This window comes from Telopea speciosissima, chromosome 8 (genome assembly GCF_018873765.1).
Source record: "Telopea speciosissima isolate NSW1024214 ecotype Mountain lineage chromosome 8, Tspe_v1, whole genome shotgun sequence".
In the NCBI taxonomy this organism is placed as follows: Eukaryota; Viridiplantae; Streptophyta; class Magnoliopsida; order Proteales; family Proteaceae; genus Telopea; species Telopea speciosissima.
In genome coordinates, this window is record NC_057923.1 from 51,945,591 (window position 1) to 51,959,570 (window position 13,980).

At 37.1% G+C, this 13,980-nt stretch overlaps 1 protein-coding gene across 1 annotated transcript; it reads right to left on the reverse strand.

The window, feature by feature from the left end:
* Positions 1-1,513: 1,513 nt before the first annotated feature.
* LOC122638391 (mRNA turnover protein 4 homolog) lies at positions 1,514-13,645 on the reverse strand. Its single transcript, XM_043831334.1, has 8 exons — positions 13,508-13,645; positions 12,986-13,151; positions 12,772-12,862; positions 12,631-12,689; positions 11,428-11,488; positions 2,859-2,949; positions 2,699-2,775; positions 1,514-1,900 (listed from the first exon to the last, which is right to left on the reverse strand). The coding sequence occupies exons 1-8, from the start codon at positions 13,533-13,535 to the stop codon at positions 1,784-1,786; spliced, it is 690 nt and encodes a 229-aa protein (XP_043687269.1). The 5' UTR covers positions 13,536-13,645; the 3' UTR covers positions 1,514-1,783.
* Between the last annotated feature and the right edge of the window lie 335 nt (positions 13,646-13,980).

Consider the following 13,980-nt stretch of genomic DNA (forward strand, 5'->3'; position numbering starts at 1 on the left):
CAAACCTTTCGCAAACAACAGGGGTGGTATGTGTAAATTACCCTTTTCTTTTTTACCATAAAAAAAATAAATAAATAAAATCCAGTCACCATGAGTGGTTCTCTCTTCACCCATGAAAAACACTAAATCCCAAGAACAAATACAAATGTCTTTTCATTTTTCCCGAAATAGGCTCTCTGCGAATGCATGCAAGGGTAAGCCTGCATATAAATTATAACCCTCCACAGAACAGCAGTGGCGTAGTACATTCAAAAACTATCCACAGAAACCACAAAGCTGCCACCCCACTAAGGGTCTTTCTGGTATCATCTTTCTTTTTCATTTTCTGACAATTTTTCATTTTTTTGTGTTTGATATCATTTTTGAAACTTGCTTTTGTTTAAAATAAATGAAAACGCCCCTAAAATCATAATAGACTCTTGTCTATTATGTATTGTGGCCAAAAACGTTTTTCCTTCTTTTTTGTTTCGCTCAAGCTTAATGAGCGTATGCTCATAGGACCCAAATATGAGGAATAAAATAGACCACTGCTCTTATTTTTAGAAAGGCAAGCCCCCTTCTTCTTTCTACAATGAGCCTTACTGTTTGAAGGAACTCGAGACCGAAATCAGCGATCTTGGCTGTCCGACAAGATGTTACTGGGCTTGATATCATCATGAATCCCCGGGGTATCACAAACGGTGTGAAGGAACTTCAGACTGAATGCAACAACCATCTTCCAATACAAAAATTCACCAGAAATAGAATTTGGAATGAAGGAGAAACCAGACGGCTGGAATGGAGGTTTACTGATTGATTGATAGATTCAAGAATGAAAATATAATGGAGAATGACAGAAGGAAATAAGCAGTAACCTACTAGGCAGAAAACAAAATTTCAGTACAACAGAGATACAACAATCCATCATACCATACCAGACCCAATCAATAACAGTTACAGTGTATATCTGCAATCGAACGAAAGAGTTTGGAAAATTTAAAGTGTAACTGAAACAAGATAATAAAAGATAAGAGCTTAACTTACCTGACCCACTAGGATTGGATACAAAATCCTAACCGAGGAAGGACTGAAACCTTGAGCTTTACAACTCGAGAAGGGATTCAAACCTTAGCTACAAAACTTATTTTTCATTCTACAATCTATTATGTTTAGTAGGTACTAAACAGTTTTTATTTTTTGATTAAAATGGCTTTTAGTAATGATTTATTTACATAGGCAAAAAGAAATGCAAAATGATACCAAAAAGTCCCTAAATCATAGTACTCAGTCCCCAGAAGAAAATATTCCAGTAGAATTTTCTGGACGTAAAGATACAACAAACAAACTAGGCACCAAGTTTTAATACTCATTCTCCATTATAGACAAATCTACTTGGTAGAATTGCTTAATTGTTAGATACTAACAACCCAGTCCACAAAATCATGAAACTCATTCTCCCTTATAGACAAATCTCTTACTTGTTAGATTCAATTCCTTAGACTGTTTAAATCAGTTATATTGCCAGTTTGCCTCAAAAAGTAACTACTCCGCTCATGAAAACCAAAATAAGTTTTGTGAACAAGATGTTAGTTTACCTCTCAATCTCAGTACATTACAAGGCCTAAGCACAGGGGCAAGCAAAGGCAGAAAAACAAATTTTCAACCAGACTCAATCTAGCACCCAACATCCCCCAACCTATCATGCTAGTATTACCTATAACCATTCATACAGTTCAGGTGCATGAACATCTTTAGTGTTTACACATACCCGCAGCTCGCACACATACCCGCAGCGCGCAGGGGCCTATGAAGATTCAACATCTGAAAAATCCAGCCCTTCTTTATATAATTCAAAATTATCTGGGCTCCACAGGCAGATTAGATGAAGGCGGAATGTAGCCATCTTAATCCCAAGCAGACGCTGCAAATAAACAAACATAGGGATCAATCAAACCCAGGAAAATTTAAATCACTATCATCTCAATAACTATAGCTGCAGAAAAATTAAATGATCAACCCAACACCATCAGCCTGGCACCAAAAGCCAAACTATAATGACCCAAGGGTGACCTATCATGCGCACCCAAGCCCATCAGGACTCAAAATGTCAGCCAGTAGCTCAAGTAGCTTACAGGGGATCAGGTTGATGCCAATCCAATTCCACTCCTGCTCCATTATGCATCTCACATAACACTTCCAAACAAAAGATCCACAACTAGATGTAGTGATATCCCTTTAACACCCCCCCCCCCCGGCGGGGATTGGGATAATTTGATTGGTGTCTGCCCCATCCAAATGGGGTGTTTTGTGATAATTTTGCTTTTGATTTCTATGCCCTAGCAGAACATCTACGTAGGATGAACATCGCAAGCTGAGTAAGACTCTACAGTATGACAATTTTTCATCCAGGCCATTGCCCATGTTTCTACTTTTACCTCAAGAACAATGCTATAAGATTGGATGAAAAGTATGCCATGATAGGGCTGATATTGAGGTTGAACAGGTACCATAATTGGAAGCACCATCCCTCATCTGATAATTTACTGATAAAATTAGATACTTCAAAACAAGGATACATATTGGCAATATCACTGGAAGGGGAAGGTTCTGAAATGATTCCCAGTAACAGCAATAGGAAAAATAAGTCAAGCTCATGGCAACTAACCATTACACCTAAAAATAACAACATTGACAAGTAGAGTTATAAGAATGGACAAACCAGTATGCGAGCTGCCTCAGGTGATAAAGGATTTCCTTCTTCACATACAACAAAGTCAGAAACAAGCTCCACCACACCTACATATGATTAATAAAATAATCACCAACATAAAGGTTAACTCATCTAGAAGGGAAGAAAACAGAAACAAGCTCCTCCTCACCTTTGTTCAATCGTACAGGCATCCCTTGCTTGCGAAGAAATGGCTCCATCTCATGTGTGAACTGATCTAGAGGCCCTTCTTTGAGTTCCACCTAATAAACCAAACAAAGACAATAAGTAAGCAACTACAGAGCATTGCATAAACGAGAAACAAGCAAAGAAATTACCAATTTACACTCATCAAAAGGACAAATCATCAATTTATGACAAACTAAAGTAGAGAGGATAGCTGCATTGCTAATTTCGAACCAGTGAGATCTAGCGGAAGACAAGCTTGCAACAGGATTGCACACAAGGAATAAAACCAGATCTCCAAAGATTTTTAATAACAAAGAATTATTAAAATTGATGATCAGAGAACCAATTAGGTTTTATGCCAGGTAGATCCACGACAGAAGCTATCTACTTACTTAGGAGGCTCAGTGAAAGATTAAGAGTCTGCCAAAAAGATCTCCATATGGTCTTTGTTGACCTAGAAAAAGCTTATGAGAGTCCCTAGAGAGGTAATTTGTCATGTGTTAAAGAGAGGGGTGTCAAGTCAGTATGTGGACACAATAAAGATATGTATGGTGTAGTGACTAGTGTGAGAACCATAGGAGGTCAAGGTAGTGATTTCCCAATTACAATTGGGCTACATCAAGGATAAGCATTAAGCCCTTATTTGTTTGCACTTATCATGGATTATTTAAATAGGGACATTCAAGACGAGTTGGTGTATGATTTTTGCTAACGATATTGTTTTGGTGGATGAGACAAAAGTAGGGATTAACGCTAAGATGGAGTTGTGGAGATCAACCTTGGAATCAAGAGGTTTTAAGATAAGTAGAACAAAGACAAGAGTATATGGTGTCTAACTTTAGTTACACTAAGATGGATAATGAAACAGTGAAAATTGATGAAAGAGAGATACCACAAAGTGATTATTTTAGATATATGGGCTCAATCATAAATAAAGTTGATATAGAGGATGATATTTCCAAGAGAATTAAAAATAGGATGGATGAAATGGAGAGAAGCATCCGGAGTGTTGTGTGATCAACGCATTCCTTTAAAGCTTGAAGGAAATTTTATAGGACAGTCGTACAACCAGCTATGATGTATTATGTTGAATGTTGGACAATTAAGAAGCATCAGATAGATAAACTACGTGTAACGAAAATGAGGATGTTAAGATGGATGTGTAGTGATGAGCACATTTATGTGTGAATTTAGACATATAATTCTTGCATTTTTATACTTGGAATGGAGCTACTCAAGGTGTTTTTCTGTGTTTTCAGGTTTTAGGTCATTCTTGAAAGAGCAGCCCAAATAAAGCTGAGGAGCTGAAAAGAGCCCGTGTGAGCTGAAATGTAAGAAGTCAAGTCAGCTCAAGCCCAAGTCCACATCCAAGTTTTACTTTAGGCACACTTATATGGGCTGGACCTTAGTTAGTAAGTTCGGGAACAGCAATTGAACTGGAACGGATACGTTCGGCAATTAAACGAACTAGACGGCAATAATACTTTTCAAAAATCCGGTGTAATAAAACGCATATGACAATAATACGATACGTGTTTAATACGGCCGCTCTATAAGCAAAGATACGGATATATATTCACTATGTAATACACATGCACCACCTAATAAACAAAATAATAGAATATAAACAATGATTTTATCAAAAAGAAACCTCACAACTAAAATAAACACAATATAATATCCCCTATTACATCTCATAAGATTATCATTTAACAAATCAAAATATCAATATAAGTATCTCATCCGACATTAAAAAAAAAAAAAAAGACAATAATGTGTTCTAGAATTCATCTCTAAGATGTGCTCACATCAATGAACTCATCTCTAAGATGAACTAACATCACCAATGGCAGTTCATTTGCCTTTGCAATCACCAATTTACCCAGCTGCAATTAACTGGCCACCTAAACTGAAATGAGAACGGAGATGAAGAAGATGAATGGAATGGGGGCAGTCGACGGCTAGGGTTCAAAGAGAAGAAGACCAAAATCGTATTATGCGAGGGTTTTGTTTTGTGTTTTTTCTTCTTTAAGTTTTGAGTTTTTTTTTTTTTTAAACAAAACTAAACTTAAATTAAAAAGTATTAAACGCGTTTAATTCGTGTTTAATACGTGTATAATATGGATGTACTTAAAAAACAAGTATTTTACCATATATACGGAAATATACGATAAAATATGTTTTTTTGAATTAAACGTTCAGATACGCGTATTATACGCGAACTTACTAAGGGCTGGACTATGGCCCATGAAGAGCCAAGCAGGAAGAAACGAAATTTACTGGGCCACATTCCATAGTCCGCGTTTTTCACAAGGGGTATACTTGTCAACAAATTGAGAAGATTTGTGGATCTTCTCGATGGAGAATCAAGGGCTGAATCATGGGATGAAGATCAAGCTAAGTCCAACGAAATCTGATGAGGTGGACTTTCCTATTTTTTTTCTCACAACAACCCATCTCTCTCTCCAACAATTTTCTCTTCAATAGGAGGAATTGGTTTCAGTTTTGATAGCTCCTAATACAAGGAAGATTGGCTCAAGATTGGATTATTTGTAATCTTCTAATTAGTTAGAACTCTAGTTTGTTAGGGAATCTTATTTCTACTTTCTAATTTGGAACCAAGTTGGTTAGTTTGTTAGGGATTGGGCTCTCCCTCTCATACGTTGGGTAGTTTTCTCTCTTGGGGAAGCTTACCACATATTGGTGGTATCTCTTGGGATTGGTTGGATTTTTATTGTATTTTATTTTCTTTCCTCTTTTCTAGCAAGCTACCAAAAAGGAGAGCTCTCCTCCACACACCAGCCTTGCTGCCCTCTCTCTTCTCTCCATCTCCCAATCGGCCACACTCTCTCTCTCATTCCTTTCTTCTCTCTCTCATGTTTCTCTCTTCTTTCCTATTCCCGCCACTAATCTCTTTCCTCCTTTCTCTCACACCACCTCACCTCCTTCCTAAAATCTTTCCTTTCCCTCAAAGAAACCCACGGCTCCCATCTCCTAATCCTTACACGATTTTCTCTCCATCTTTCTAAATCTCTCCCATCTACTTTCTCTATAAGGTCAGCCCTCCCTCATTATTATTCACTCTTTTCATCTCTCCCTCATGCCTCTTTCCGTTGGAGCTCTTAGAATTTTTTTTTATCATCTGCAATTTCTTTTATTTTGTTGGGCTTAATCAACATTGAAGATTAGTGGAATTATTGGAAGATTCAATTTTTTTTTCCAATTGTTTTTTATTTTCAAGCATTGTTAAGCAGAATTTTATTCTCCCTTCCACTTAAGATCATATGTGTAATTTTCTTTTTATTTTTGTAATTGGTTCTTCGTTCTTGGATGTGGCAAAGTTCAAGTGAGGATCGATCCTCATTGGAGCTAAGCATTTCAGATATATACCCTATCTCTTCTCTTTGATTTGCTTAGTTTAATTTTATGTTGTCTTTTATTCTATCCCTTTTATCTCCTCCTCCTACTTCTTCAATGGCTAGCTAAATCTCTTGACTTAGGGATTGGATGAAGCCATGAGAGGAAGAGAAGTGACGGATTGAAAAACACTATTTCACGAAAGTTGTAGATAATTGAATCTATTTTCAAATGCCTCTAGAATCAGGTTTATCTTAAAACCTTTTGATTCCAAGGTTGATCTCCACAACTCCAACTTGGTGTTAATCCCTATTTTTGTCTCATCTACCAAAATAATATCGTCAACAACAAGCACACTCCAAGGAACCTCCTCTTGAATGTCTCTAGTTAAATCATCCATGATAAGCACACACAACTAAAGGCCTAAAGCTGATCCTTGATGCATAACTGAAGCAATCACCCTCACGGGATTGCTTAAACTCAATCGGGAGAGTACTTGCACTTTTAAAAGTAACAGAGATTTCTGGCAGAATGACCTTCAATCAGTAAATCAGGGATATCTCTCTGCTCAAATATCAGATTAGGATGATTCAAATTGGGTTTTGAAGCTAAGAAACAAGGCTATAACTTTTGTGAAATAGGATTTTCTCAAATTCCACAAGATAGATAGTCAAAATGGGCCATCAAGGGACTATTCCTGCACAGGTCCAAATTTGAGAAAGGTTTGAAATTGGCTTCAACTTTCAATACTTCAAGGTTGAATCTTTAAGGTGATGACTTCAACTCTTCCATGTTGAAAGATATAGCTCTTCAAGGCTGAATGAAAGCCCAACTCTACAAGGAAGAGAGAAACTCAGCTTGGTTTCTATGGAGGAACTTTTCAAGGTTCACAAGTAAAAAGCAATGGAGCAACTTTGAGATTTTTGAATTTCAATCGGGCATCCTACATCATAAAATTCGTTTCCTATATAGGACTCAATTTTTACCTAGGATACTACAACCACCATTCCACAAGAGATTCCACTAGCATAGTGATTCCCAAACTTTGGCCTAAGTAGTGATATGAACCAATGGCAAATTATATAGAAAATAAATTGAATAAGAAAACTAGAAATAGAGACTTGTTGAGGTCTCCCATGTCTTAATGTAATCTTCCATATAATGAAGCAATGGAGCAACTTTGAGATTTTTGAATTTCAATCGAGCATCCTACATCATAAAATTCGTCTCCTATATAGGACTCAATTTTTTACCTAGGAGACTACAACCACCATTCCACAAGAGATTCCACTAGCATAGTGATTCCCAAACTTTGGCCTAAGTAGTGATATGAACCAATGGCAAATTATATAGAAAATAAATTGAATAAGAAAACTAGAAATAGAGACTTGTTGAGGTCTCCCATGTCTTGATGTAATCTTCCATATAATGAAGCAATTCTCCATGTTGAAGTGGAGCTTTCCTAGACTTTCATTGTGGAGACTCAAGATAGAGTTTGTTGAAAACCAAGATAGTGCTCATAGGATGCAGTGTAGTATGGAGAAGACCAAAAGACTTTGACTAGGATCCCACCACTAGTGGAATTAACTTCTTTGAGTGGGGCTAGGCTGTTGGGTTGAAAAGTGGGCTAGCCACTTGGTGCTTGGTTCTCTCTTTGCCTTGGTTCAAGTGGATCAAATGGGCTTGGGCCCGGATACAAGCTAACCTCCTTAAGGGCTGCACTTGTGTATGCACTTGGACTTGGGTTTCATTATTCTGGGCTGCATCAATAACCCAATTGTAATTGGGAATTCACTAACTTGACCCCCCACAATTCTTACACTAGTCACCACAACATCATACATATCTTTAATTATGTCCACAAATTTACGTGAAACACTTCTTTTCTCTAATACTTGCTAGATTGACTCTTTAGAGACTCTATCATAAGCTTTTTTTAGGTCAATAAAGACCATAAGGAGATCCTTCTTGCAGTCTCTAAATCTTTCCAAGAGTCTCCCAAGTATAATGAAACTATCGTGGATATTCCTAGCATAAAACCAAATTGGTTCTCCGTAACAGTAGTTTCTTATCTTAGGTGGGTTTCAATAACCCTCTCCCATAATTTCATAGTATGACTCATTATTTATGCTTCTATAGTTATTGAAACATGAATATCACCTTTATTTTTGTAAATCGGAACTACAATGCTGCTCCATTCATCTGGCATTTCTATTGTGCTCAGAATCTTATTAAACAACTTGTTTAGCCAAGATAAACCACAGATTCTTAAGCTCTTCCACACTTCTATTGGAACCTCATCTTGGCCTTGTGCCTCGCATACTTTCATCCTCCTTAAAGCTTCTTTTACTTCAGATACCCTATTTTTTCGTATATATTTTTATGACATTTGGTGTCTTGACAGGTAATGCAGTCTTCTGGAACATTATTACTCGAAGAGTTTGTAGATTTTAGTTTCTCCTTAATGCCCTCATCCCTTATTAGTACTTTACCATCTTCACTGTTAATACATCTAACATGGTCGAGATCTCTACTCTTCCTTTCCCTCATTTTAGCTATCTTATCTTTCCCCTTCCTGTGTACTCAGATTGTTATAAAATCTCCATATTTCTTCGCCCTTGCTTTTCCCACAATCTTCTTGGCTTTATTTCAGGCAAAGTTATACCTTTATGGATCCTCTACATCCTTAATCCTTTGCCATGTCTAAAAACTAGTTTTCTTAGTCTGAATGGCTGCTTGAACCTCTCATCTCACCACCAAGTCTCCCTCGAGGAATGACGTTTTCCTTTCGATTTGCCTAGAACATCTTTAGCAACCTTCTTAATAAAAGTGGCCATATCATTACGCATCATATGAGTGTCTCCCTCAAAGTCCCACTTTCCTTGTTTGACCACTTTATCAGTATATGATTTCGAAGAATCTCCTTTTAAGCTCCACCACCTTATCCTAGGACAAATAAGCTCATCTTTCTTACAATTCTACGTAGTGAGGCACATATCCACAACCATTAAGTTATGTGTAATGATGAGGCCCTCCCCAAGCATAACCTTACAGTCCTTACATAACTATCTATAAGACCTTCTAGTTAAGAAGAAATCTATTTAGCTACAATGATGCCTACTTAATCTAAGACTAGAACCAGAATAAGTCTAATCCCATGCAGGATCAAATAGAAAATCTCCAAAGAACAATTAAGAGAGTAATGGGATTCCCAATAGATCAATGGGATCTCAAAAATTGGTAAGAGAAGAATGATCAGATCTCAAAAGATAACCAAAAGAAATAATCCCACAAAGTAATAACCTGTTGAAGCAGCAATCAAGAATGAATAATATCCTTAATAGAGAGAAGCCTATCAGAATAGAGAACGGAGATCGAGCAGCAATTAGAGTTTTGAGAAACCCCTAGACTCTCCTATATCATTGTTTGGATTGCTCCAGCTGAATCGGTTGATGGAGATGTACTTTGGCAGCAATGATTTTGATGTAGTAATCTTCAAGAAATTGATGTGACAATCAGTTGAAAGAAATCCCAAAAGCTTGTAGCACTCTTGAACTCGATTTGAACAAAATTAGGGTTTGGAATCAAGAACCGATGGAAGGGAATGGGGAAATGTGGGGTTGGCTATCTCAGCATGGGTATCTCACCCATCCTCTCTGAAGATTTTCACAAAGGCTCAAGCCAATATTTCATTAATCAAATTCGTGTAAAATGCTGGCCTCCTTTACAAACTTATATAGAAGACTCAAAAATAGACTTAGACACTAAAAAGGAAATGCCTAACCCTATCCTTAACTAAGATAACCTAAATTGACTAAGAAAGTGAAATAATGAAGGAAATAGACTCAAAACAGGACTCTAACTAAACTAATGAAGTAAATCCCGTTTTCCTACTTTCTACCCATATTTTAGGCTCATTAAATTGGTCAATTGCAAAATAAACATATATAACCCAACCCAAAATTTATTTCCAATAAAATAAGCCCTTTAAGTGACTTATCTACATCAGCCCACCCCCAATAATGCCTTGTTATCCCACTCTTTCAAGGTTCAGATAGTTCCAAAGTTTAAAACATCATTTTCTTTGATTTCTCCAGCTGGGGAGAGAGTAACCAACACCTTAACTTTTCAATTCCATCATCTTTCTTTAAAAAAAAGTGTCCAAAGAGCGTCCCAGTGCACAAGGCTCCCGCTACTGCAGGATCTTGGAGGGGCAAATGTACGCAACCTTACCCCCACTTCATAGAGAGGCTGTTTCCATTATCTTTCTTTGAACCCGATAAATTATCCCCAACCCAACTTCCAATATCGAAATTCATTATCATCCAAGATACCCATTTTATACATGTAGGGTGGTATATCCTAAATCATCCCCTCTTCATTCATGTAATTTAAAAATAAAAGACTAAAGCATATAGTTTCCTCACCCCCTCTTCATCTTCTCCCTTTTTGAAGCATTTTGCACATTTTTTGGTTGATCAAGGCAGTTCCCATGCAAAATGGGAAAAGAAAAGAATAGAACATCCTGACATGATGTAAGCCTTGATAAATCAAGAGGAGCTGCCATAAAGAACTTTGTCAAAATTCAAAAAGGCTACCAGGTTCTAGGTTGTAAGATCCAAATCCTACAACTCTCCCTGGGATTAGATATAAACAAATCTTTTAACTTTTCAGGAACATAGGAGGTCATGTTGAGTCCCCTTTTTTTAAAAATTTGCAAACACTGAGACTCACATCCATATATGTGTTATATTTCTAATTCTTAGACAGCTAACATCCCTGCATCCCCATTCAAATCATAAGTTCCCCACATCAGGCAGCTTCAGTAAAAGTGAAAAAAAAATAAAAAAAGGATTCTGGTCACTTACACATTTTGATTTATAGGGGAGAAAAATAGAAATGGTTGCTCTCCCCTTCACTGCCCACCCGGGGGGGGGGGGATATTTAAGAAATTCACAAAACTCTGACTCATAGTGATGGGGTATTGGGGTTAATGCTATATCCCCTACTGTTACATTAAAACAGACCGATTCTTGAAAATAGGCAAAAGGGCGTAACATGCTTCACACCCAAGACAACAATTTCTCATATTATACTCTTCCAACAAGCTCCTTTAATGGAGTCTAGTAATTAGCTCTTCAGGTCTAAACAATCTACTACAAGATACAAGATAGAAACAATAGGTTCACTCAAACCTTTTCCGTAGCTGTGGTTCCCGTCCTTGCAAAGTCATATTCTTCATATTCTTCAAACAATCTGCAGAAAGACATAAAAAAAAAGAAGGGAAGCTGAATAAACGAAAGAAATGAACTCAAATATCTAAAGGAGAACCAAAAGTTGAACAAACTCTCCAAAGAACAAGAAATATTTTCAATTTCTTACTAGAATGTAAGAGAAAGACTTCACAATATGGAAAATGGCACAGCATATAGATTTACAAGATACAACTCTTCATGCAGTACCCTTCCTATCAAGATTCACTAACAAAAAGTGGTGTCTAAACAGGTAACTCATTTGTGGACTATGAGACTATCCATATCAATGCAATTATTATGGTCTTTACCTAGTCCTGGCTGGCATGTAACCTGCCTTCTGATGCCTTTATGGTCTGGTATTCCTTTTTATATCAATAACTTCTGACAATTTATCAACTATATCCCTCAATAGAATAATTAAAATTAAATAATATTAACTGTTGAAGAATCCATTACAGCATCTGATAACTATCAAATAAGAAAGACCTGAAAAAACTTTATACAGACCTTCAACCTTTCTAACAAAAGCTTTCTCACAATTAAGCAAGATAACTATTAAAGAATGACAAATGAAACCACATTCTGAGGCGCATCCATGTGTTTAGCTTATAATTTAACAATACGGTATCACTAATGCGTCCTGACTACTTCCACTAACTAAGCAAGATAAGGAATAAGGAATGAATGACACACAAGGTCTAAGCCGCATCAATATCTTTAACTTGATTTAACTATAATTCTTACATAAATAATATGTAACTATAATTCTTACATAAATAATGTGTCCTGACAGCTTCTAGAGCCAATGACAAGCACGTATGGATTTCCACAGGAGGTTTACTAATCAAACCCTTTCATGCTTCTGGATGTTGGAATACTAGAAGGTACACATTTATTAATGAAGGCCAAGGCCAGCAATGTCAAATTTATTAATAAAGATCAAGGCCTGTAAATGAAACTGCTGGCTGCCTCCCTAAAAGTGAAGCTCCCTGAAGCTGGCGTCATTTCAGAATAGCCTCGTGTGCATTTACATACTATACATCATTTCCATGCCATCAACCAAAAATTTTAACCCAGAAATTCAGTTTATATCCCCAAGTCCAGGCATTTTTTATACTATTACAATGAATGTTGGAGAGATACCTTTGGACCTCTTCTTTTGGCAAATTAGTGAAATAAAGCCCAGTATCTCCCCGCAATAGCTGAGAAGGAAACAAAGAAACTTTGTGAGCACCAAAAAAAAAATGACAGAAAAGGTACTCCAACATTGGAGAGCATGTCTACCTTAGAGACTTTGTGAATGCCAGGCCTTATTTCATCAGCAAAAGATCTGCCTAAAGCAACTTGCATCACTTTGTTGGATCCAAGGAAAAACCTGACATAGCAACAATATAACGTTACATCAAGTAAATGGAAATGGGGGCTAGACAAAAAAAAATGCAGTCTTTCTTCAGGAAAGCAAGCAGACATTAGATTTCAATAAAAAGTGCGAATTTACCTGCTGGTAGACTTAAGCTGCTCTCTAAACTCCTTGAACTTCTGATTTCTCATATTCTCAAAAGAGAAAAGATAGATAGAGTTGAATTTTTCTACTGCATCCCTTATCGAATTCACGATTGATTCTTTGTGCCCCCTTCCCTTCTTCTTAGTCTTCGATAATGTGACTGCATTCCATAAAACCACTCAAACACTGCAAGTATTAAACTGAAAGATATTCGAGTAAATGTTTACTTCCCGCTACTTGTTAGCAACAAAAGAATCCTCAATACATTAGATAAACCCTGTTGAGCTTCTCAAACAGAGAATTTAGTGAACTCAAAAGCACATTAGGGTTTTGTGAAAATGGTAATGAATCTGAGACTAGTTCTATTTTAACACCTTAACGTAAAACCCACTTCCCACTGCATTATGCGAGCTCAAACTGAAATATCCAGACAATTTAATGAAAAAATATACAGTGAAAACTTTGGCGAAGAACAACAATTAGGGCTTTGGGTGGAGGCCGCCGAAGAAAACTCACCAGGTCTGTTACGCTTCGATTTAGGCATCTCTGAGGTGTTATGGCGGCTCCTCCTCGCTTCTTCGCTTCTCGCAGAACCCTTCGAAGTTCAAGTCTCAGACTAAAACCTGTTCAATTTGCTTTTAGGTTTTGCGGATGGATTTGCCGGTCGAACCGTCCATAAAAATGTTTATGAACAACCCGACAATTGGGCAAGCATAGTATCACGGGTCAACCTCATTGAGCCCAGGGACTTAATCCATTGGGTTAGGCAAGGTCCATGATCTGGAATTTTTTACCATCGTGTAGAAAGATTAATACTTGTAGAGGAACACTATAGAAGGGATTTTAATCCTCTCCAATTCTTTAAATCGGCAATTCTTGGCAATACCATTTTCCCTGCAGGACACGTGGCATAACAACATCCTATGGTGGAGATTAATTTACTCATGTCATGAACCCAGAACCCGATTTGGGATATGGGTCATGGGTTA